Raw genomic sequence first — 24,980 nt, 5'->3', positions numbered from 1 at the left:
TTACAAACACAATCTAAAGGTTCTTTTTTTTCCTCCTCCTTTTTCTTCCTCCTCCATTCTTTATATATTAGGTAACATATTCTGTACTCTGTCTATCCCTTAATTGACTTTGGGGATAGTCAATTTAATTTTGCATTTGCTTAGTAATTAGCTGTTCTACTTTCTTTACTGTGGTTTTATTACCTCTGGTAACAGCTATTAAACCTTGGGGTCACTTACATCTATAGCAGTCCCTCCAAAATATACTGTAGAGATGGTTTGTGGGGGGTAAATTCTCTCAGCTTTTGCTTATCTGGAAATTGTTTAATTCCTCCTTTAAATTTAAATGATAATCTTGCCAGATAAAGTAATCTTGGTTTGAGGCCGTTTTGCTTCATTGCATTAAATACATTGTGCCACTCCCTTCTGGCCTGTAAGGTTTCTTCTGAGAAGTCTGATGTTAGCCTGCTGGGCTTTCCTTTGTATGTGATCTTATTTCTCTCTCTGGCTGACTTTAGTAGTCTGTCCTTATCCTTAATTTTTGCCATTTTAATTTCTATATGTCTTGATGTTATCTTCCTTAGGTCCCTTGTGTTGGGAGATCTGTGAATCTCCATGGCCTGAGAGACTTATCTCCTTTCCCAGATTGGGAAATTTTTCAGCAATTACCTCCTCAAACACCCTTTGTATTGTGAGACCCCCAGAAAGTCAACTTGACCTAACTCACTCCATTTTGTAATGCTTAGCCTAAGTAATTCCATTTTGTATTAAAACCCTAGTTCTAAGCAAAATAGGAAAGGGAAAGTACCCTGCTCCTGGTTAAATAACAAGCTAGAAATAATCACCAATGAGCCCAAAAGTAATAATAGACTTGGGAAAGCCCCTAGACTGTTTTGCTACATCTGCTAAACTGTTTTTGCTGCATCTGCTGTATTCCAAAAGTATAGAAGCAAAAAGGGAACTTTGTTCAGGGCCTCAGATTGAGTCCTGTGTTCTGACAGGCTGCTGGGACCCTAGTTCGAACTAGCAATAAAGACCTGTTCTGTTTTTGCATATCGTGACTGGACTTGGTGACTGCGGCTCCGTGTGGGGGACTCAAGGAAACAGGGCACAACAGTATCCCTTTTTCTCTCTCTTCTTCTTTTGGCACCCCTATAATGTGAATGTTGTTTCATTTGTATTGGTCACACAGTTCTCTCAATATTCTTTCATTCTTAGAGATCCTTTATTCTGTCTGTGCCTCAGCTTCTTTGTATTCCTCTTCTCTAGTTTCTATTTCATTTATCATCTCTTCCACCATATTTTTTTTTCGGAGTCTTCTGCTGTTTTATTTGTTTTTAGATCCACAAGTAAGTGAAATCACATGATGTTTGTCTTTCTCTGCCTGGTTTATATTCACTTAGCATAATACCCTCTGGCTCCATTCATGTCACAAATGGAAGGATTTCTTTCTTTCTTATGGCTGAATAATATTCCATTGTGTGTATGTACCACATCTTCTTCTTTTTTTTTTAATGCAGTAGACATTTATTTCTCAGAGTTCCAGAGGTTGGGAAGTCCAAGGTCCAGGATCCCCAGATTGGGCTCTTGGTGAGGTCTTGCAAATGGCTGTCATATGGATGTGTGCTCACATGACCTCTTTTCTGTGTGCAAGTGGATACAGAGCCTGCTGTGGTTTCCTTCTCTCTTTCTTTTTTCCTTCCACTGTATTTAATCTGCTTTTAATACCCTCCACTGTGCTCTTCAATGATTGGATCTCCAAGCAGAATTCATTCCTGAGTTCTTGAATATCTTCCCATACCTTCATGAGCATGTTAATGATTTTTATTTTGAAATCCCTTTCAGGAAGATTCGTGAGGTCGATGTCATCTTTCTCAGGAGTTGTGTTAATAATTTTACTCTGAACCAGGTTCCTTTGGCATTTCATATTTGTATATGTTGCCCTCTAATGTCCAGAAGCTCTACTCTCTGGAGCTGCTCAGCCCCTGGAGCAATGTCAGGGGTCACAGGGGTGTGGTATTGGTGCCTGGGGTCAGGAAAAGCTTATTCTTGCTTCCCGGCTGCTATGCCTGTCTCCACTGCCTGAACCAGTGGGACGAGCACATAGGTATAAGCCTCTATGCTTTTTGTTTATAGTTGCATTAGACAGATCTTCCCTCTGGCTGGCCTAACACCAGGGTAGGATTTACTGGTTTTCAAGCCAGGTGGAGCTGGCCAGGAGAAAGGTGTAGTAGGCTGTGCATCACAGAGGGGGTCCTTGGAGCTGTGTAGATAGCCAGGGAGCTGGAGCACCTGAAAATTGTGACAGTCACCAACCTGCTGGGAAGAGTGCACCTGGACAATTTTGTCTACCTGTTCTTTCTCCTGAGCAGTAAGGTCTGTGCAATCCTTGCCCCTTTAGCAGCCCTCTTGCTGTTAGGAAGTCTCTCAGACTGTCTGCCTTTCTTTTGTCCCAGAGCAGCCAGATATGGGTCCCTGCTTTCCACAAGTGGCTGGAATCACAATCTCTCCAGGAATTCTGCCTGTCTTAGCTTTCCAATCCCCTAATCGTGAGAGTATCATGCAAGCACCATGAAATGTAGGTTTGTGCTCCCAGAGCAGATCTCCAGAGTTAGGTAGTCAGCAATCCCAGACCTCCAGTCCCTTCCTGCTCTCCTTCTCTTCCTTGCTCTGGTGAGCTAGGGTGGGGGAAAGGCTTGGATCCCGCCATACCACAGCTTTGGTACTTTATGCTGTTCTGTGAGGTCTGCTCTTTTCTCCAGATGTTTGCAATTTGGCACAGTCCTCTTTCCTGTTGCTCTTTCAAGATTAGTTGTATTAATTATATTTTCGTATTATATGCAGTTTTAGGAGGAAGCCTCTTTCTCATCTCTCACACCGCTATCTTTAATCCTGTCTAGAGCAGTCCTTATAAAATACACTGTAGAGATGGCTTGTGGGAGGTAAATTCCCTCAACTTTTGCTTATCTGGGCATTTTTAAATACCTGCTTCAAATCTAAATGATGATCTTGTTGGGTAGAGTATCCTTGGTACAAGGCCATTCTGTTTTATTGCATTAAACACATCATGCCACTCCTTTCTGGCCTGTAAGGTTTCTGCTGAGAAGTTTATGATAGCCTGATGGGTTTTCCTTTGTAGATGATATTTTTTCCCCCTCTAGCTGCTTTTAATACTCTGTCCTTGTCCTTGATCTTTGTCATTTTAATTATTATATGTCTTGGTTTTGTCTTCTTTGGATCCCTTGTGTTGGGAGATCTTTGCACTTTCATGGCCCAAGAGACTGTTTCCTTCCCCAGATTGGGGAAGTTTTCAGCAATTATTTCTTCAAAGACACTTTCTATCTCTGTTTGTCTCTCTTCTTTTTCTGGTACCCGTATAATGTGAATATTGTTCCTTTTGGATTGGTCAGAGAGTTGTATTATTATTCTTTCATTCCTACAGATTTTTTTCTCTCTCTCTGCCTCAGCTTCTTTATGTTCCTGTTCCCTAATTTTTATTTCATTTACTGTCTCCTCCACCTCTTCTAGTCTGCTTTTAAATCTCTCCATTGTGTCTTTCATTTCTTAAACTCTATTTTTCAAATTTTCTATCTCTTTCTTGAATTTGTCCCTGAGATCTTAAATATTTTTCTGTATCTCCATTAGCATGTTTATGATTTTTTAAAAATCTTTGTCAGGAAGATTGGTGATTTCAGTTTCACTGAACCATCTTTCTGGTGTTTGAGGGATTTTTGTACTGAACAAAGTTCTTCTGCCTTTTCATAAGTGTACAGAATAGTGTGGAATAATAGTGTGCTTTGTGTAGGCAGTGCCTTCTAGTGCCCAGAAGCTCTTCTCTCTGGAGCTGCCCAGCACCTGGAGTGATTGTGGTGGTCACAGAAAGTGGCTCTGGTGCCTGCCAGGAGGAAAAAGCCCTTTCATACCTCCTGGACTCAACACCTGTCTCTGCTGTCTGTGCTGCTCAACCACATGCATGGAGCAGCCTCTGGGTTGATCCTTCAAGCTGCCATGGGCAGGGTGGCCTGCAGGATGGCCCAGGGTGCTGGCAGGTGTCACAGGTGAGTGGTGCAGGTTCTGCTGTGAGAACAATGTGCTTTCTTGTCTCCCAGTCTCAGCACCTGTCTCTACTATCTGTGCCTATTAACTGCATGCATGGATTAGCCTCTGGGTCTGGGCCAGTTAGCCCCATGCAGGGAGAAGCCTCTGCTTTAATCTGTGTAGTTCTGTAGGGGGGCTCCTCTCCAGTTGTTCTGCAGCAATGGTGGGGACAGCCAGTTTGCTTGCAGGTGCTGGTGTGGAGGAAGGAGCAGCAGGCTGCTTATCACAGTGAGGGGCCTCAGGGTTGCATTGTCAGCTAGGGGGATAGGGCGCCTGATGCTCCTGAAAGTTCTAAGCCTGCTGGGCTGAGTGTGCCAGGACGATCCTGTTCACCTGTTCCTTCTCCTAAACCCTTGCCCCTTTAAGACTTTTAAAGCACCTGATTTTCTTTTGTCCCAGGGCAGCTGGTTGTGGGAACCTGTTCACAGTCTTAGTCTCAGACTTTGCTTCTCAGCCCTCCAATCTCCAGAGCACCATGCGATGTGGGTCTGTGCTCCTGGGGTTGATTTCTATGGTTGGATATTTAGCACTCCTGTGCTTCCACTCCCTACCCGCTCTGATTCTTTTCCCCCCACTGGTGAGCTGATGTGGGGGAAATGCTCAGATCCTGCTGGGTCATGGCTTTTTACTTTACTCTTGTGCGAAATGTTGACTTCTCCCAGACTGAGACTGGCTGGCGTACTGTTATTTCTGGTTACTCTTTTAGGAATAGTTGTATTTGCTATATATTCAAAATATATGTGGTTTTGGGAGGAGGTTTCCACCACACTACTCATGCCACCATCTTTTTCCCTCCTGCCTTTTATCCCTTTGTATTGTCTGAATTTCATGGCTAGGACCTTAAGTACTATGTTGAATAAAAGTGGTAAGAGTGGGCATCATTGTCTTGTTCCCAATCTTAGAGGAACAGCTTTCTACTTTTTGCTATTAAGTATTTATTAAGGGTTTGTCATATGTGGCCTTTATTATGTTGAGGTACATGCCCTCTAAACCCATTTTGTTAAGAGTTTTTATCATGAATTGATGTTGAGTTTTGACAAATGGTTTTTCTGCATCTTTTGGGATGATCATGGGTTTTATCCCCCCTCTTTTTTTTTTTTTGGTTAATGTGGTGTATGTTATTGATTAATTTTTGAATATTGTACCATCATTGCATCACTGGAATAAATTCCACTTAGTCATGATAGATGATCTTTTTGATGTATTTTTTAATTCAGTTTGTTAATATTTTGTTGAGGATTTTTGTATCTGTTCATCAGGGTTATTGGTCTCTTTCCTTTTTTGTGGTGTCTTTGTCTAGTTTTTGTGTTAGAATGATGCTGGCCTTGTAGAATGAGTTTGGAAGTACTCCCTCCTCTTCTACTCCCTGGAATACTTTACAAGGGATGAGTACTAGCTCTTCTTTAAATGTTTGTAAAATTCAGCCATGGAGCCATATGGGTCAGGCATTTGGTTTTTAGGTAGTTTTTTGATTACCAATTCAATTTCGTTGCTGGTAATTGGTCTGTTCAGATTTTCTATTTCTTCCTGGGTCAATCTTGGATGGTTGTATTTTTCTAGAAAGTTCTCCATTCTTCTAGGTTATCCAATTTATTGACATTAATTTTTCATAGTATTCTCTAATACTTCTTTGTATTTCTGTGTTGTCCATTTTGATTATCTCTCTTTTGTTTCTAATTCTGTTTATGTGTGTACACTCTTTTTTTCTTGATAAGTGTGGTTAGGGGTTTATCTATTTTGTTTATTTTCTTAAAGAATTAGCTCCTGGTTTCTTTCTTAAAGAAGAATCCTGATTTCACTGATTCTTCCTATTGTTTTATTCTTCTCAATTGTATGTATTTCTACAGCTTTATTATGTCCCTCCTTTTACTGACTTAGGGCTTCGTTTGTTCTTCTTTTTCTAGTTTCTTTAATTGTCAGTTTAGACTATTTATTTGTTATTGTTCTTGTGTTTTGAGGTAAGTCTGTATTGCTATGTACATTCCTCTTAGAACTGCCTTTGCTGCATCCCACAGGTTTTGGGCTGTTGAATTGTTTTCATTTGTCTCCTTATATTGCTTGGTCTCTTTTTTAATTTGATCATTGATCCATTGATTATTTAGAAGCATGTTGCTTAGCTTCCATGTGTTTGTAGGCTTTTTTGTTTTCTTTGTGTAATTTATTTCTAGTTTCATGCCATTTTGGTCTGAGAAGCTGCCTGATGCAATTTCAACCTTTTTGAATTTATTGAGGCTCTTTTTGTGGCCTAGTATGTGATCTATCCTGGAAAATATTCCATGTGCACTTGAGAAGAATGTGCATCCTGCTGCTTTTGGGTAGAATGTTCTGTATATGTCTGTTAGGTCCATTCATTCTAATGTATTGTTCAGTGCCTCTGTCTCCTTACTTATTTTCTGTCTGGTTGATCTGTTCTATTGGTGTGAGTGCTGTGTTAAGTCTCCTAAAATAAATGTGTTGCATTCTGTTTCCCCCTTTAATTCTGTTAGTCTTTGTTTTACATATTAATGTGCTCCTATATTGGGTGCATAGATATTTTTAATGGTTATATCCTCTTGTTGGACTGAACATTATATAATCGACTTTATCATTATGTAATGTCCTTCTTTATCTCTTAGTACTTTTTTTGTTTTGAAGTCTATTTTGTCTGACATAAGTACTGCTACTCCTGCTTTTTTCTTCCTATTGTTTGCATTCAATATCTTATTCCATCCCATCACTTTTAGTCTGTGTATGTCCTTGAGTCTGAGATGAGTCTGTTGTAGGGAGTATATAGATGGGTCTTGTTTTTTAAACCATTCTGCCACTTTATGTTTTTTGACTGGTGCATTCAGACCATTTACATTTCAGGTGATTATTGACAGGTATGTACTTAGTGTCATTGTAGGCCTTAGATTTATCATTACCAAAGGTTCAAGGATAGCTTCCTTACTATCTAATAGTCTATCTTAAATCACTGATAACTCTATTTCAAACACCATCTAGAAGTACGTGCCTTTCTTCTTCCTCCTCCTCCACACTTTATATATTAGTTGTCATATTCTGAACGTTCTGTGTATACTTTGACTGATTTTGTGAGTAGTTGATTAAATTTCACACTTACTTGGTAATTAATTGGTATACTACCTTTAATATGGGTTTATTTTTTACTGGTGACAACTATTTAGCCTTAGGAACATTTCCATCTAGAGCAGTCTCCTTAACATATCCTATAGGGCTGGCTTAGTGGTGATGAATTACTTCAACTTTCATTTATCTGAAAATTGTTTAATCCCTGCTTGAAATTTACATGATATTCTTACCAGGTAGAGTATTCTTGGTTGGAAGTTATTATATTATATTAAATATATCAGTCTCTTCTGGCCTGTAAAGCTTCTGCTGAAAAGTCTGCTGGTAACCTGATGGGGTTTCCTTTATAAATAATTCTTTTCTCTCTGGCTCCTTTCCATACTCTCTTCTTGTCCTTGATCTTTGCCATTTTAATTATTATATGTCTTGGTGTTGTCTTTCTAGGGCTTGTTTTGTTGGGTGCTCTCTGCACTTTCATGATTTGAGTGTCTATTTCCTTCCCCAGTTTGGGGAAGTTTTCAACAGTTATTTTCTTAAAGATACTTTCTATCCCTTTGTCTCTCTCTTCTCCTTCTGGTAACCCTATTATGTGAATATTTTTCCATTTGGATTGGTCACACAGCTCTCTTACTATTCTTTCAAACCTAGAGATCATTTTTTTCTTTTTTTTCGGCTTCATGTTTTCCTGCTTCCTAATTTCCAGGTCATTTACAACTTCTTCAACCTGTGAAAGCCTGCTATTAAATTCCTCCATTGTATTTTTCATTTCAGATTCTTTATTCTTCAGTGACTCTTTTGCAGGTTGTCTTTTTGTTGAGCTCCTCCCTGAGATCTTGAATATTTTTCTGTAGATCCATAAACATGTTTATGACTTACTTTGAAGTCTTATCAAGAATGGTGATTTCAGTTTCAGTCAGCTCTCTTTCTGACATTTTGTTTTGTAGGTTTGTTTGGACCAAATTCCTCTGCAGGTTTGTTTGGACTAAATTCCTCTGCCTCCTCATTTTTTTTAGTGTTTCCTATGGAATAATAGCTTTATGGAGGAGGTACTCTCTACTGCCCAGAATCTCAAGATACTTCACTTTCCTGTGTGGGCATCCCAGCTGTTGGTTTTCAGTGGGTGGGATGCATTTCTCTCTGGCTTCTAGTGATCTTATTTCTGGTGGGCTGTGTGGGCCATTAGCTGATTGCATGGGCAGGGAGAAAACTTGGGGCTGTGCCACTGGAGTTGCTGTGGCTGGAGCCACACTCTGCCTTGCCTGCAGCAATGGCAGGAACTACAGGCGAGTGGGACTGGTGTCTGCTGGGAGGAAGGAGCTCCAGGGGCCAGCATCTGCAGGCAATTCCATGGGTGTCTTGAAACAGAGCCTAGAAACCTGGGAGGGTCTCCCTATGCCTATCCAGCACCAAAGTCTGACTCCACTTATGGCTGTCCACAGGCCCCATGCTGCAAGGAGGAGCCTTGGGGCTGTGTTGCCAGTGAGTGGGATGGAGCATCTGGGGCTCCTGAGAGTTTTAACATCTTGGGTCCAGGGCAGGCTGGGAAGGTATTGTCCACCTGCCCTTTCTCCTAAGCAGAGAGCTCTGTGTAACCCTTGCCTCTCTTGTGCTCCTCTTGCTTCTGGGAAGTCTTTCAAACTGCCTGTTTTTCTTTTGTTACAGGGGACTGGTAGAGTGTACGTCTTCTCCACAAGTGGCTGGAATCTCAGCCTCACTGAGTGTTCTGCCTGTCTTTGTTGTTCAGTGCCACTAATCATCAGTGTACCAGGTGATCTGGGTTCATGTTCCCAGAGCAGATCTCCAGGGCCAGGTGTTCAGCAGTCCTGGGCTACTACTCCCTACACACTGTGTTCCTCTTCCTCCTGCCTGTGGGCTGGAGTGGGGGAGAGCTTGGGTCCTGCCCAAAGAGAGCTTTGCCACTTTACCCTTTTCTGTGTGGTCTTCTGTTCTTCCCCACATGTAAGTAGTCAATTCTGCAGTCTTTGGGTCATTTTCAGGTTTAGTGGTATTTGCTATATTTTTGTGTTCTATTGTGGGAGAAGGTCTCAGCTCTGCCTTCTTGCTCTGCAATCTTTTTTTTTTTTTTTAGACAAGTGCCTATCTTGGGGCTCTCTTTGCTATTTAATTGATTAGTCTGCTAGATATTATGTCTTAAAATCTACCTGGCTTGGTCTGGGTAATTATAATTAAAGCACAAAGAATTGCCTTTTTTAAAAATGAATACCCTGCATGGATTTTGATTTTCAGAGGAGAGCCAGTGAAGGTCTCTGACCTTTCATAGCAGGCAAGCCTATGATTGAAGGAGTGGTTTTCTAGTTAAAATCAATAGGCAACCTGAAAACTCAGGCCCTCTGACCTCACACTTACCTGTGGAGTGCTTCTGCATTGTTGGTTCTCCAGGTTGATGCTGGAGCATGTTCAAGAGGATGTCCATATTCTTCTTGATCATACTTGCTTTCCAGAAACCTTTACCTTTATTTTATCACATTGCATTACTGAAAACCCAGTTTTTAAAGCTGCCCACACCTGAAATCAAACCTTTAAATCACTTCCCACATATATAAATTTTTTGGCCTGCACCTAATTCTGTTACCAATTAGCCTTTCTATAATGCTATACCATTCTCTGTCTGGCACTGGAACTTCTTTTCTTTTCTTCCTTCCTCCCACTTTCCCACCTTCTCCCTTGCTTGACTCATTCCCTTCTTTTTTAATTTTTTAATTTTGGTATCATTAATCAACAATTACATGAGGAACATTATGTTTACTAGATGCCCCCCATCACCAAGTCCCCCCCCACATACTCCATTACAGTCACTGTCCATCAGAATAGAAAGGTGCTGTAGAAATACTACTTATCTTCTCTGTGTTATACAGCCTTCCCTGTGCCCCCCCACACATTATATATGCTAATAATAATGCCCTCTTTCTTCACCCACCCCCTTATCCCTCCCTTCCCACACATCATCCACAGTCCCTTTCCCTTTGGTAACTGTTAGTCCATTCTTGGGTTCTGTGAGTCTTCTGTTGTTTTCCTCCTTCAGTTTTTTCTTTTTTCTTATACTCTACACATGAATGAAACCATGTGGTACTTGTCTTCTCCACCTGCATTATTTCACTGAGCATGATACCCTCTATCTCCATCCATGTTGTTGCAAATGGTAGGATTTGTTTTCTTCTTATGGCTGAATAATATTCCATTGTGTATGTGTACCACATCTTCTTTATCCATTCATCTACTGATGGACACTTAGGTTGCTTCCATTTTTTGGCTGCAATAAAGATAGAGGTGCATATGTCTTTTTCAAACTGGGCTGCTGCATTCTTAGCATAAATTCCTAAGAATGGAATTCCTGGGTCAAACCGTATTTCTATTTTTAGTTTTCTGAGGAACCTCCGCATTGCTGTCCACAATGCTTGAACTAATTTACATTCCCACCAGCAGTGGAGGAGGGTTCCCTTTTCTCCACAAACTCGCCAACATTTGTTGTTGTTTGTCTTTTGGATGGTGGCAATCCTTACTGGTGTGAGGTGATATGTCATTGTGGTTTTAATTTGCATTTCTCTGATGACTAGCGATGTGGAGCATCTTTTCATGTGTCTGTTGGCCATCTGAATTTCTTCTTTGGAGAACTGTCTCTTCAGCTCCTCTGACCATTTTTTGATTGGATTATTTGATTTTTGTTTGTTGAGGTGGGTGAGCTCTTTATATATTTTGGATGTCAACCCCTTATCATATCTGTCATTTATGAATATATTCTCCCATATTGTAGGATGTCTTTTTGTTCTACTGATGGTGTCCTTTGCTGTACAGAAGCTTTTCAGCTTGATATAGTCCCACTTGTTCATTTTTGCTTTTGTTTCCCTTACCCAGGGAGATATGTTCATGAAGAAGTTGCTCGTGTTTATGTCCAAGAGATTTTTGCCTATGTTTTTTCCAAGAGTTTTATGGTTTCATGACTTACATTCAGGTCTTTGATCCATTTCGAATTTACTTTTGTGTATGGGGTTAGACAATGATCCTGTTTCGTTCTCTGACATGTAGCTGTCCAGTTTTGCCAACACCAGCTGTTGAAGAGGCTGTCATTTCCCCCATTGTATGTCCGTGGCTCCTCTGTCGTATATTAATTGACCATATATGTTTGGGTTAATATCTGGACTCTGTATTCTGTTCCACTGGTCTGTGGGTCTGTTCTTGTGCCAGTACCAAGTTGTCCTCTTTACTGTGGCTTTGTAGTAGAGCTTAAAGTTGGGAAGCGAGATCCCCCCTACTTTATTCTTCCTTCTCTGGATTGCTTTGGCTATTCGGGGTCTTTTGTTGTGCCATATGAATTTTAAAACTATTTGTTCCAGTTCATTGAAAATTGCTGTTGCTATTCTGATAGGGATTGCATTGAATATGTAAATTGCTTTAGGCGGCATGACCATTTTGCCAATATTAATTCTTCCTAGCCAAGAGCATGGATGAGTTTCCATTTGTTAGTATCCTCTTTAATTTCTCTAAGAGTGTCTTGTAGTTTTCAGGTTATAGTTCTTTCACTTCCTTGGTTAAGTTTATTCCTAGGTATTTTATTCTTTTTGAGGCAATTCTGAATAAAATTTTTTTCCTGATTTCTCTTTTTGCTAGATCATCATTAGTGTATAAGAAAGCAACAGATTTCTGTGTGTTAATTTTGTATCCTGCAACTTTGCTGAATTCAGATATTTGTTTTAGTTGTATTGGAATGGACTCTTTAGGGTTTTTTATGTACAATATCATGTCATCTGCAAATGGGGACAGTTTGACTTCTTCTTTACCAATCTGGATGCCTTGTATTTCTTTGTTTTTTCTGATTGCCATGGCTAGGACTTCCAGTATTATGTTGAATAACAGTGGGGAGAGTGGGCATCCCTGTCTTGTTCCCAATTTTAGAGGAAAAGCTTTCAGCTTCTCGCTGTTCAGTATGATGTTGGCTGTGGGTTTATCATATATGGCGTTTATTATGTGAGGCACTTGCCCTCTGTACCCATTTTGTTGATAGTTTTTAGCATGAATGGATGTTGAATTTTGTTGAATGCTTTTTCAGCATCTATGGAGATGATCATGTGGTTTTTGTCCCTCTTTTTGTTTATGTGGTGGATGATGTTGATGGATTTATTAGATGTTGTGCCATCCTTGCATCCCTGAGATGAATCCCACTTGATCATGGTGTATGATCCTCTTCACGTATTTTTGAATTTGGTTTGCTAATATTTTGTTGAGTACTTTTGCATCTATGTTCATCAGGGATTTTGGTCTGTAATTTTCTTTCTTGGTGAGGTCTTTGCCTGGTTTTGGTATGAGAGTGATGCTGGCTTCATAGAATGAGTTTGTAAGTATTCCCTCCTCTGCTATTTTTTGGAAAACTTTAAGGAGAATGGGTATTATGTCTTCTCTATATGTCTGATAAAATTCAGCGCTATATCCATTTGGCCTGGGGGTTTTGTTCTTGGGTAGTTTTTTGATTACTGATTCAATTTCATTGCTGGTAATTGGTCTGTTTAGATTTTCTTTTTATTCCTTAGTCAGTCTTGGAAGGTTGTATTTTTCTAGGAAGTTGTCCATTTCTTCTAGGTTTTCCAGTTTCTTAGCATATAGATTCTCATAGTTTTCTCTAATATTCTTTGTATTTCTGTGGGGTCTGTTGTGATTTTTCCTTCCTCATTTCTGATTCTGTTGATGTATGTAAATTCTCTTTTTCTCTTAATAAGTCTAGCTAGGATCTTATCTATTTCGTTTATTTTCTCAAGGAACCAGTTCTTGGTTTCATTGATTTTTTTTCTATTGTTTTATTCTTCTCAATTTTTTTTTATTTCTTCTCTGATTTTTATTATGTCCCTCCTTCTGCTGACGTTGGGCCTCATTTGTTCTTCTTTTTCCAATCTCAATAATTGTGAGTTTAGACTATTCATTTGGGATTGTTCTTCCTTCTTTAAATATGCCTGGATTGCTATATACTTTCCTCTTAGAACTGCCTTCACTGCATCCCACAGAAGTTGGGGCTTTGTGCTGTTGTTGTCATTTGTCTCCATATATTGCTTGATCTCTATTTTAATTTGTTCATTGATACATTGATTATTTAGAAGCATGTTGTTAAGCCTCCATATGTTTGTGAGCCTTTTTGGTTCTTTGTATGATTTATTTCTAGTGTTATACCTTTGTAGTCTGAGAAGTTGGTTGGTAGAATTTCAATCTTTTGGAATTTAGTGAGGCTCTTTTTGTGGCCTAGTATATGGTCTATTCTGGAAAATGTTCCATGTGCAATTGAGAAGAATCTATATTCTGCTGCTTTTGGCTGTAGAGTTCTGTAGACGTCTGTTACATCCCTCTGTTCTAGTTTGTTGTTCAGTGCCTCTGTGTCCTTACTTATTTTCTGTATGGTGGATCTGTCCTTTGGAGTGAGTGGTGTGTTGAAGTCTCCTAGAATGAATGCATTGTGTTCTATTTCCTCCTTTAATTCTGTTAGTATTTGTGTCACGTATGTTGGTGCTCCTGTATTGCATATATATTTATAATGGGTATATCCTCTTGTTGGACTGATCCCTTTATCATTATGTAATGTCCTTCTTTGTCTCTTTTTATTTTCTTTGTTTTGAAGACTATTTTGTCTGATACTAGTACTGCATCACCTGCTTTTTTCTCCCTATTGTTTGCATGAAATATCTTTTTCCATCCCTTCACTTTTAGTCTCTGTATGTCTTTGGGTTTGAGGTTAGTCTCTTGTGAGCAGCATATAGATGGGTCTTGCTTTTTTTCCATTCTATTACTCTGTGTCTTTTGATTGGTGCATTCAGTCCATTTACATTTATGGTCATTATTGAAAGATATGTACTTATTGCCATTGCAGGCTTTAGATTCATGGTTACCAAAGGTTCATGGTAGCTTCTTTACTATCTAACCATCTAACTTAACTCACTTATTAAGCTATTATAAACACAACCTGCTGATTCTTTGTTTCTCTCCCTTCTTATTCCTCCTCCTCCATTCTTTATATGTGAGGTATTTTATTCTGTACTCTTTTGTGTTTCCTTTGACTGCTTCTGTGGATAGTTGATTTTATTTTTTGCCTTTGGTTGTATTTGGTTGGTCTGTTTTCTTTGGTGTGATTTTATTTTCTCTGTTGACATCTATTTAGCCTTAAGAGTGCTTCCATCTAGAGAAGTCCTTTTAAAACATCCTGTAGAGGTGGTTTGTGGGAGGCAAATTCCCCCAACTTTTGCTTGTCTGGGGATTGTTTAATCCGTCCTTCATATTTAAATAATAATCATGCTGGATACAGTATTCTTGGTTCAAGGCCCTTTTGTTTCATTACATTAAATATATCATACCATTCTCTTCTGACCTGTAAGGTTTCTGTTGAGAAGTGTGATGAAGGGTTTTCCTTTGTAGGTGAACTTTTTTCTCTCTCTGGCTGCCTTTAATACTCTGTCCTTGTCTTTGATCTTTGCCATTTTAATTATTATATGTCTTGGTGTTGTCCTCCTTTGGTCCCTTGTGTTGGGAGATCTGTGGGCTTCCATGGTCTGAGTGACTATTTCCTCCCACAGTTTGGGGAAGTTTTCAGCAATTATTTCTTCAAAAACACTTTCTATCCCTTTTTCTCTCTCTTCTTCTGGTACCCCTATAATGCAGATATTGTTCCATTTGGATTGGTCACACATTTCTCTTCATATTCTTTCATTCCTGGAGATCCTTTTGTCTCTTTCTGCATCAGCTTCTCTGTGTTCCTTTTCTCTGATTCCTTTTTCATTAACGGTCTCTTGCACCTCATCCAGTCCACTCTTAAGTCCTTCCAGAGATTGTTTTATTCTGTGTTCTCCCTCCTAACTTGATCCTTTAGCTCTTTCATATTTCTCTGCAGGTCCATCAGCATGGTTATGACCTTTATTTTGAATTCTTTTTCAGGAATATTGGTTATATCTGTCTCCTCAAGCCCTCTCTCTGGGGTTGTCTGGGTAATTCTGGACTGAACCAATTCTTCTGCCCTTTCATGGCAATAGAGGTAGTTGTAGGCAGGTGGCACATGTGTCAGCTGGAAAAACAAAGTCCCTTATCCTTGCTGGTCACCCTGCCCCTCTCTGCTGCCTGTGTTGGTTACCTGCACACCAGGAGCAGTCCTCAGGGTAGCCCAGAGCCCTGTGGGGAGTTGCAGGGATGCCGGGTGTGCTCTCCTGCAAGAACAGCACTTCTTCACACCTTGTCCAGGCTTCCTCCACCTGTGCTGGGCAGCTGTGCTCCAGTGGCAGTCCCTGGGTCTGGCCTGAGCAGCTGCGTGCTGGGAAGAGACTCTGGGCAGCTGCTTTGGCCATCCCAGGGGACTGGCAGCAGGCTGCTTATTGCCATGAGGGTCTTCAGAGCTGTGCTGCCTCCCAGGGGGCTGGGATGCCCGAAGCTCATCAGAATTCCCAGCCTGCTGGGCTGAGTGTGCTGGGACGATTCCATCCAGCTGTGAAGCCCCTGCCCCTTTAAGACTTTCAAAAAGCAGTTGCTTTTCTTTTGTCCCAGAGGAGCTGACTGTGGGGACCCTCTCACAGATTTTCCTTTTCCTTTTCCCTAATATCCAGCACACCATGCAATGAATGTCTGCACTCCCAGTGAGGATTGCTACGGCTGGTTATTTAGCGGTCCTGTGCTTCCACTCCCTACCCGCTCTGACTCCTTTCCTCCCACCGGAGAGCTGGGGTGCGGGGAGCACTCGGGTCCTGCTGGATCATAGCTCATATCTTACGCCCTTTATTAGATGCTGAGTTCTTGCAGATGTAGATGTAGCCTGGCTGTTGTACTGTATCCTCTGGTCTCTCTTTTAGGTGTAGTTGTATTTGTTGTATTTTCAAAAATATATATGGTTTTGGGAGGAAATTTCCACTGCCCTACTTATGCCACCATCTTGGATAATGCTGCTAATTCTGGCTAAAGCCAGGTGCTGAGCATAAACAGTGTGTGTTTATATTACACATAGCACACAGGATGGGTTGTGCTTCACTTCTTGGGAGTCCCTGCATTTAGCAGTAATCCACAATGCCTGACATTCTGAAAGTTCTTCACTTGCTCAGTTTCTGAAAGGCAAATATCCTCTTCTCAGAATACTAATAGTACAACTGAAGTATGAAAGCTGTTTCTTGATGGCAGCCTGATCTGCAGGCAGGTCTCAGACTGAGGCTGCCCCAGATTTCCAGCCAGAAGGAAGTGGTATCATGACCAGCCCTTGGCTGGCTGCCTGGCTAACATCTGCCTGCACAGGACCCAGACATAATAGGACTCCAGTGCCTAGTGGTCAGAAAGAACCACTTCCATACCTTGCCCAGTATCAGGGGAACTGGAATAGACCAAATAACCACCAAAGGTGCTGCCATTCATGGGAGTGACACAACTTGGGATGTTGTTTTAGGAGTAAAATCCTAGAGAAGTAACAGAGGGTTATGTGTGAGCTACAGAGAATCAGGCTGGCCGGGGGTGGGGATGGGGCAGGAAGTTGTTGGTCTGTACCATTTGGTCAGTCTTTCAACATATATTTGAGTGACAACTCACACGTGGTTTATTTATCATGAACTGTAGGGCCAATATCCAGACACCAGTATCAGACACCAGATAGGAGTTATGTGTTATATTAAAGGTTTAAATCATAGTTATTATTGTTCTAACATTTAAAGGACTTACCAAGGACCAAAATATATTTGCATATATTAACTTGTTTAATTCTCATGATAACTCTGTGAGGTAGGTAACATTATCCCCAACTTACAGGTAAGAGAACTGAGGCACAGAAGCTAAATAACTTCCCCAGGGGCACAAAGCTGGCAAATGATGGAATTCAAACCCTCACAGTCTGATTTCAGAATCCATACTCTTTACCTTTATGCTGTACAACTTCTCAGAGAACATATGTATCTGGAGGAGAAGGAACCTCTGATCATTTGACCAATGAAATGTGTCAGAATTCTGATATTCTAGAAAAGTTACCATATGCTACTGGACTTTTGACTATCAATAATTTATTTGAGAGTAATATAGCTCTTTGGGACTTAGATTCACCTAATCAGTCCACAGACTGACCTCAGCGAATTCCAAAGAGCTGCTAATAGGAGCTATTTCTCTTACCATAAGAAAAGGTTAGGCTTGAACTATGCAGAAAGGGAAGCTGCCACAGGCCCTTGCCATCTCTGTCACAGAGCAAAGCATGTGAAGTTCTTATAGAGCCTTCTTTGAGTATTGATGGAAGAGGACAAAGTTACTATGGATTGTGAGCAGTCACAAACTTCTGTGAGATACATAATAAACATTGTTTGTAGTCTAATCTTTGGTTCCTGACAGCTCATCTGGAAGTCTGCCTTTCATTTTGGGTACGGCTGTGGGGTCTGAGGATGCGTGGCCTTGTGGTTATCTTGCTTAGACTGGCAAGGGATGAGTCACCATATTGGTCTATAGGATTGGACTTCAGGAAGTAAGAAAATCATCTGCTTCTGGTAAAGTCAGGGATGGGCCCTTCTTTTGGAACTCCCAAGTGCCAGTAGTCCCTTGAGGCAGGGACATATTGGAATCAGTCAGGGAAGTGCCAGTCTGATCTAGGTCTACACCTATTCTAGTCTATATGTGGCCCAGTAGAAGGGGTTGTGCTTGTGACAGAACAAGGCTGCTGCCTGCTTCCTCCATCTGTCAGACCATAAGAGAGCTCCTCTTGGCAATGCCAGGGAATGTGGAAGGCATTCACTGTCCTTAATTTGACCCCAATGATCTGCCTTTGGAGCAGATAAAGAGAAGAGGAAGGGTTGGAGATGCTGGGAAAAACAAGCTGATGCCTCTTCCCACCTCTGCTCCCGTCTTCCTTCCAGGATCCATTGTCATCCATACTGATGAAGCAAGCCCTGAAGTCTTATACCCCAACTACCAAAACTGCCAGAACCTGTGGAAAAGAACCAGGTGACTGCCTTGTGTTCTTGCTCACCAGCAAGGGACAGAGAGCCTTTTACCACTTTCGCTGGCAGGGCTCTGCCTGAACTCAGGGCCTGAGCAAGCTTACCATGCTGGTGGATAAAGGATGTGAGAGTTTGCAGTACACTCAGGTCTGACATTGCTGCCCAGGAAGTGAAGAAGCTCTTGCTCACAGTGGCAGGTTCAAAGTGAAGATGCAGGAAGTCAGGGAAAAGCCACATGCAGGGATGGAGAGATGGTCTATACAGACACGGGTGGGGCATTGTCATTTACAAAGTGTACTTTCAACAATCTTGGCCTTGCAGATGGGTCAGATGAACAAACTGACAAGTTAAAGATGATTAAGCCTGTGATTAAACTGCAAATCCATATGGGCAAGCAGAAGATTCTAGACATAGTATTTCCTTCTTTTACCTATGTGCTGTCCTATAGGGGGGATTGGTTTGGGCTGAGGGTAGTATTTCTGGGCTATGCTAAGACATGATAGTCAGTGTTCCACAGAAGAAAGAGAATAGTATTTTCAAGCAGACCTGGGGTATGCTTGCATTGGTTTTAGTATAATAGAAGAAAATGCCAGACTAGGATTTGGAAAATCCAGGCTTTTATTGCAGCCTTGGTACTTGTTAACTTACTTTTACAAGTCATTTGACTTCATAGCACCTTCATTTACTTATCTGTAAAATGGGTATGATACCAGTTAACCCCAATGAGTTTTTGAGGATTAAGTGAGACCCCAAGTGATGAATGAGATATACTTAGCAAACTGGTAATTGCTATCCACTATAAGGGATTGCTTTCCTTTTTTGGCAGACACCAGAGGAAGGCTGCCTCTTTGCAGCCAAGAATCTCAGAGGATTTGAAAAAGGTGAAGGAAGGGATAGGTATTGCCGGTAATGATGAAGTAGACTTCCTTATCCTCTTTGACAGTGTGGCTGCTGAGCAGGTGGGATGGCTATACTCGGGCCCTGGGGGTAGGGGCTCTTGGGGGAGACATCTGCTGTGCTGGCTCCTGAGTTAGCACAGGGTGGAGACAACTGGGTGTGGCCTCCTGGTTGGAGGCTGCTGTGGGAGGCCTTGCACTGGAATGGATGTGGGAACTGAGGGGTAGGAAACCATCAAAGAGGTCTCCTCATTCAGGAGCCAGACACTGAACTCTAGATCAGAGTTTCTTGAAGCTTGTTCCCCAGAATACCCGTGATGTGAGTGTGTGCAATATGGACTGGGAGAGGTGGAGTGGATAATGGGTAGGGAGGGGTTGTTTTGTAACCCCTAAAATTTTGTAACCCCTGTTAATTGTATCACTTTTCAGATAGTCTGTATGCACAGCAACATACTAAAGAATCTGAGAAGCCTACATTAGAGAAAGCTGGTTAATCTTTAAATCTGTTTTCCTCAAACTTATTTAGCCATGGAATCTTTTTTATCTAATAAATACTGAAGACCCCACCGTGGGAAATGCCTCTCTAGATTCAAAAGTCAGACACTGACAACAGTGAGATTCAAAAGGTACAGTATAGCCTGGATTCCCCTTCCTTCTCTTGTGATGATGACAGGGTAACCCTTATGCTATGTGTAAAATAGGACAAGAATTTATATTCATATGGCATACTTTTTGGAAATCATTTTGGGGAAAATGGAGGCCAAGTATAAATGTATGAATTCCTTAACTTGTATTTTATTCATCTTTTTTAAACAGTTAAAAAAAATACAAATGTTATCTTTTGGGAGTGGATGGGGAGCCATGAGAAAGGGGAAAACACAGTTTTTTTTCTGGGCCTTCACATCTTTAGGAATAGCTTTAAAAGGGCCTTATGGATGTAGCTCTTTGAGATGTTAAGGCCCTCCCCAGAAAAAGATGGGCTTCTGAAGGCTCCATGGAAGCCGAGCAGCTGCCAGTCTCATTGAATGAGGAGCATTTCCTTCTGTGACAGTACCTGTGGCCCTTTTAGGTGCACAGCCTCCTGAGCTGCCCGGCACTGAACAGATTTGCACGGGTGATTGAACAGAGAGCTGTGGACACAGCCTTGTACATCCAGCCAAAGGAAGGCAGGTGAGGGGCCTCTTTGGCAGCTGGCATAAAGTCATGCTTGGGCAGGCCTCCCAGTGTGCGGGGAAGTGGGCTCCTCAGGCCCCCTCACAGCGGACAGCTGGCATCTGTATGTGTGCAGAGGCTGAAGTCACCCCATTCTGCTGGCCTGCTGTGTGGACTCGGCCCTGGGTCCTTATACTCCTGGAGCTGAGACTGGTGACCTAGTGCTTCTGTTCACTGCTACATGAAACCAGGAGTTACCAGTCAACCGGGCTTCTGCTAATCACTGACTTTTTCCTTTTCCTTTAAGTTTCAAAGGATTTGGGTAGGGGGAGCTAAAGGAAGAAGAGTTATGCTCACTTTATTTATCGCATTACAATTCATAAGTCATTTTCCCGTTCTTGCTACGAGGTGGGTATTATTATCCCTGACAGGCTCCAAATCTTGGCTTTATAGATGAAGAAACTGGGCCTGGGAGATGTGGGCTACATTGCTGAGGCTCAGCGAGCAGGTGGCAGAGCCAGGACTTAAACCCAGATCTTTTGACAACCAATTTCATATTATTTCCTCTATTACTGGTACTTTGGGCTCTGTTTTTAGAAGGCCTGTTTCCTGACTGCCAAGTTGGAGAGGTTCTCTCTTACCAAATTTCAAAAAATACCTTTTTCTAATTGGTTAAGAACATTTTGCTTGGACTCAAATAGGTGACCTGGAAGAGGAGGAGATGCAAAATAGAGGAACAGTCCTGGGGAAGGTGAGTGGGAGGAGAAAGCAGCTGACATTCCAAGAATTTGCATGGTCTGTTGCATAAAAATAAGAGCCTCTGACTGCTTTTCTCCCACTTGGAGTCCATGTGTCCACCTGTGCACCTGCCTAGGACTTCCGGAAGGCTCCAGCCATGCTGCTCAGCTTGCTGCCACTCTCTGTGACCTGCCACTTTCCCTCCTCTGTTCCTGAAGTGATCCCCCTAGAACTGAATAATCACACACTGCCATCCCCTACACACACACACACACACACACACACAAACAGTAAATATTTTAGGCTTTGCAGCTCATGCATTATCTGTTGGAACTACTCATCTCTGCCCATATAACATGACAACAAATGAGCACAGCTGTGTTCCACTAAAACTTTATTTATAAAAACAGGCAGCTGGGTTGGATTTAGCCAATGGCCATAGTTTGTTTTCTCCTGGTGTAAAGCATTTTAAACAAGATTTAATCCATTCACCTTTCCATTCCAATTAGCCCTGGTTTCATAAAACTGATGTTCAAGGACAGATGTTACAACCTCACAGTGCCCTCCAACTTGGCTTGGCCTGCACACATTCTTGTGGAAAGTGTATGTTGCATATGGTATTGGTTGCCTATTCCTCATGCTTCAACATTCTTGATTTGTAAAGGTGGTCATTTACCCAGTCACCATGAGTAAGGACTGATTCAAACCAATCATGGCAACCACATTCCCTTTTGTCAGAGATTGGGTTCTGGGAATTCTGGGAGAGGTGTTTTTTCTATTTGGTAACAAGTGTGAGGCACCAAAACCGAGCTTTTTTTGCTCCTACTGGCCCCCCTCTTCCTGCTTCGTTCACTACCGCGAGATGACCCACTCTGAGTTGGAGAGGCGCCTCTTGACCATGAGGTGATGAGCCTGAGAATAGAAGTGGTGGAGCCTCAGCACCAACCCTGCGAGCAGCACTGCCAAACTGCTTGTTAAATCAAACATATAAGAAATGTCCTTATGGTCTAAACTCCAAAGAAGGAGGGCTGGCACCTGGGAAGCATAGTTTTTAGGATGCTATTCCTTCAGATCACCTTTCTAAGGGCCTTCTGAATTCTGGAAATCATTATCCCCTGTCCTTTCCAGCTTTGTTCTTTTATTCCTAAGGGCCTAATTCTTCATGACTTAGGCTGGATACTACTCCCTAAGCCCCTACCATCTCAGCTGTGTTCATGCCATGTCTGTATCCTGGTACTTGTGTTGTTGGAAACTTCTGTGCACGGAGAGCCCGCAGACTTTCTCTCCTTTCTGCCTGTTGCTGTCCCTCATGTGTTCCTTATCTATTTTTCTCAGCTCTGTCTGATTGGGCTCATGAGGTCCTGGGGGGCAGAACCAGCATGCATCCCGTGTGCTGAGTGCCTGCTGGGTACTTTAATGTTATTTGCTTGCCATAGAGAAAGTCTTCAGATGGCAGTGGGCCCCTTCCTCCACATCCTGGAGGACAACCCGCTGAAAGTCGTGGACCCTGCCATCCCACCCAGCAAGACCAGGGACCTGGCATGGCCTTTTGGCTCTGTGAAACTGAGGGCAATTGGGGGCTGCTGGCTGTGGGGTGGGAATTCAGGTTTTAGAGGGTCAAGGATCAGACTGTAGAGTGACTGAAGACAGATGTCTAAGAGGCCACGGGTCCCACAGACATTCACATTTTTACCTTTCTTCCTGCTATACCCATCCTACCATGTTTTGAAATTTTTATTTAGTGAAAAATAACCCTAAATTTACTTTTCCATATTTTTACTGATCCAAACTGTGTCAAACAGAGTAGCTAATTAATGATATCACACTGATTAGATAACAACCCCAAACTAAGAAAATTGTTTAATAGGTGGTTTAGTTTGAACACCTTCACAGTGTATCCACTATAATATCCACAAGGCATTTTTAAAAGTTGGAAGTAGCTCATGAAACTCCACTGCTACTTTTGCAGTGCCTCAAAACCCAGGTTAGGGACCGTGAATTGACATGTTATGAGCCCTAGGTACTTGCTAAGCAAAGTATGGTTTGCAGGTGAACTGCTTCACAATCATCTGGAAGCTTGTTAGATTCTCAGGCTCCTGCCTGATGTACTAAATCAGAATCTGCTTTTTCACAAGAGCCCTGCTACTGGAGAAGCACTGTGGTAGGCTGCCTTCTTAAAAGACAGAGCTTGTACACAGCTAGAAACTCCTTATGAGTGTGGGAAAGGTAGAGCACAGTGAGTTGAAATGGGAACGTTCAGGAACTCTGAGCCAGATTTATAACAGCAAGTCATGCCAGTGCCCTTCTCTGTCCTTCACGATGCAATCACAATGCGTTTCTCACTGGCCTTTGCCGTCCTGCCTCCCTTGGCCTTGTATCTGTTAGAATACTGCAGGAGCCAGTGTTAGTCTTCTAGTTGGGGAGTCAACAAATAAAATCCTTGATCTTTCCCAAGAGATAGATACAGGGGTCAGGCAGATATAGATTAAAATGGCATCTTTTTTTTACTGATTAAAGCCTTTTGGAGAATGTGTTCAGGGCCAAACAGGCTTATTAATGTTCCTTTGAAATGAACTTAATTCCCCTAAACTGCAAGCTCCCCCAACAGGGAGGAGGGCTTGTTCTACTAAACTCATCACATGACTGAGAGTAGGGAAAACATTTGCCATAGGCAGGCAGGCCCCAAAGAAAGAAGAGAGGTAGGGCTGAGCCACACACTCAGTTTCTTCTTCAAAATTCAGCAAGGTAGGAGTGAGTGGGTGGGTGGGCAAGTGGGTGGGCAGGAAGAGGCCAGGAGAGCTACCCCACTGGAGCTATCCCTCCTCATGAAAGCATGGGGAATGGGAGTAAGGGTCTTCTCCACCACCTACTTCAGAGGAGTTTTATACCAGGCTCAATTTATGCCTACAGGTCATCTGGTTTCTGACACAAGAGTTATTCCTTACTCAGAGGAGGCAGGCAGTGTCCTGGCCTCCAGATCCTGAGGGAAAGAATTGTGGGGAACTGTTTCTTCCTTGCAGAAAGCTATATCTCTGTGCTGCTCATGATGTGACCCTCATGCCTCTTAATGGTTCTCGGGATTTTTGATCACAAATGGTCCCCGTTTGCTGCTGACCTGACCCTGGAACTCTACCAGCACCAGGAATCTAAGGAGTGGTTTGTGCAGCTCTATTACCACGGGGAGGTAAGGCCTCTGTGGTGGGACTGGGTGGTATCTCGGCACCCTCCCTTCAACCCCACCCACCTGGGCTCCCTCCTTGGGCCTGGGGGGTCTCTGCTGGTACAGTCAGCTCCCTGAATCCCATAGGGTGGCTCACAGCTGTGGCCAAGGGGTAAGCAGAACTTGGCATGGAATGACAGGCTGGCACTTGAGCCTTTTCCCGATTCTGTTGGGGAGTCTTTCTGGGAGCAGGACCCCTCTCTTCTCTTGTATGTCCTGCCTAGGCTGTCACATCCTGACTGAGGCCTGTCTTGAAAATCAATGACGGTATCTTTGGGAGGTGACATGTGCCACCACCCTAGTGGTGCCTTGGCTGCTTTTGCAGGCTGCTGCCCAGGGCAGAGGCCAGAGTGCTCCCCAGGGCTTAGGCCTTTAGCCCTACCAGCTCAGAGGTGGCATGTAACTGTCTCTCCCGTCAATTCAGCAGACAGTTCTTGAGAGACTTAAAAGCAGGGCATAATGCTCTTATTCTGGGAATTGACCAGGTAACGGGCCTTGCTGGCCATTGTATGTGTGCATGCACATCCCACTGGGTCAAAGCCTCTCTGACCCCTGGGCACCAGTGGAAGCAGCAGGGCGGGATCCTCAGTGGCCCTGCTGAGTTATGTCTCTTCTGCAGGAGCAAGTGCTGAGAGGTTGCCCTGACCCACTCTGTCCACTGGACAAGTTCTTGAATGCCATGTCAGCTTATACCTTAAACCCAGAAAAATACCACACCCTCTGCTCTCAAGCGCAGATGATGGAACTTGGAAATGGAGAGTGACTGATTCATACAAGCAGGATGTGTTGGTTTTTAAGTAAAATGCCTTTACACAATGCCTTTGGTTATTTTATTTGGGGAAGGCAAGAACGAGGGTTAATATTTTTTAATGTAAGACAAGGGCATTTCCTTCCTGTATG

The 24,980-nt window shown here is 42.4% G+C and overlaps 1 protein-coding gene across 1 annotated transcript in view; it reads left to right on the top strand.

Annotated features, from left to right (window-relative positions):
- Positions 1-24,843, top strand: part of ACP6 (acid phosphatase 6, lysophosphatidic) — a 34,228-nt gene extending 9,385 nt beyond the window's left edge. The window contains 7 exon segments of the mRNA XM_017645498.2: positions 17,909-18,078; positions 18,901-19,033; positions 20,040-20,140; positions 22,297-22,404; positions 23,881-23,922; positions 23,924-24,044; positions 24,700-24,843. Of these exon segments, the coding sequence (XP_017500987.2) occupies positions 17,909-18,078; positions 18,901-19,033; positions 20,040-20,140; positions 22,297-22,404; positions 23,881-23,922; positions 23,924-24,044; positions 24,700-24,843 (819 nt within the window).
- Positions 24,844-24,980: the final 137 nt, after the last annotated feature.

Source organism: Manis javanica, chromosome 4 (assembly GCF_040802235.1).
Source record: "Manis javanica isolate MJ-LG chromosome 4, MJ_LKY, whole genome shotgun sequence".
Lineage (NCBI taxonomy): Eukaryota > Metazoa > Chordata > Mammalia > Pholidota > Manidae > Manis > Manis javanica.
This window is presented reverse-complemented; position numbering and strand designations above follow the sequence as displayed.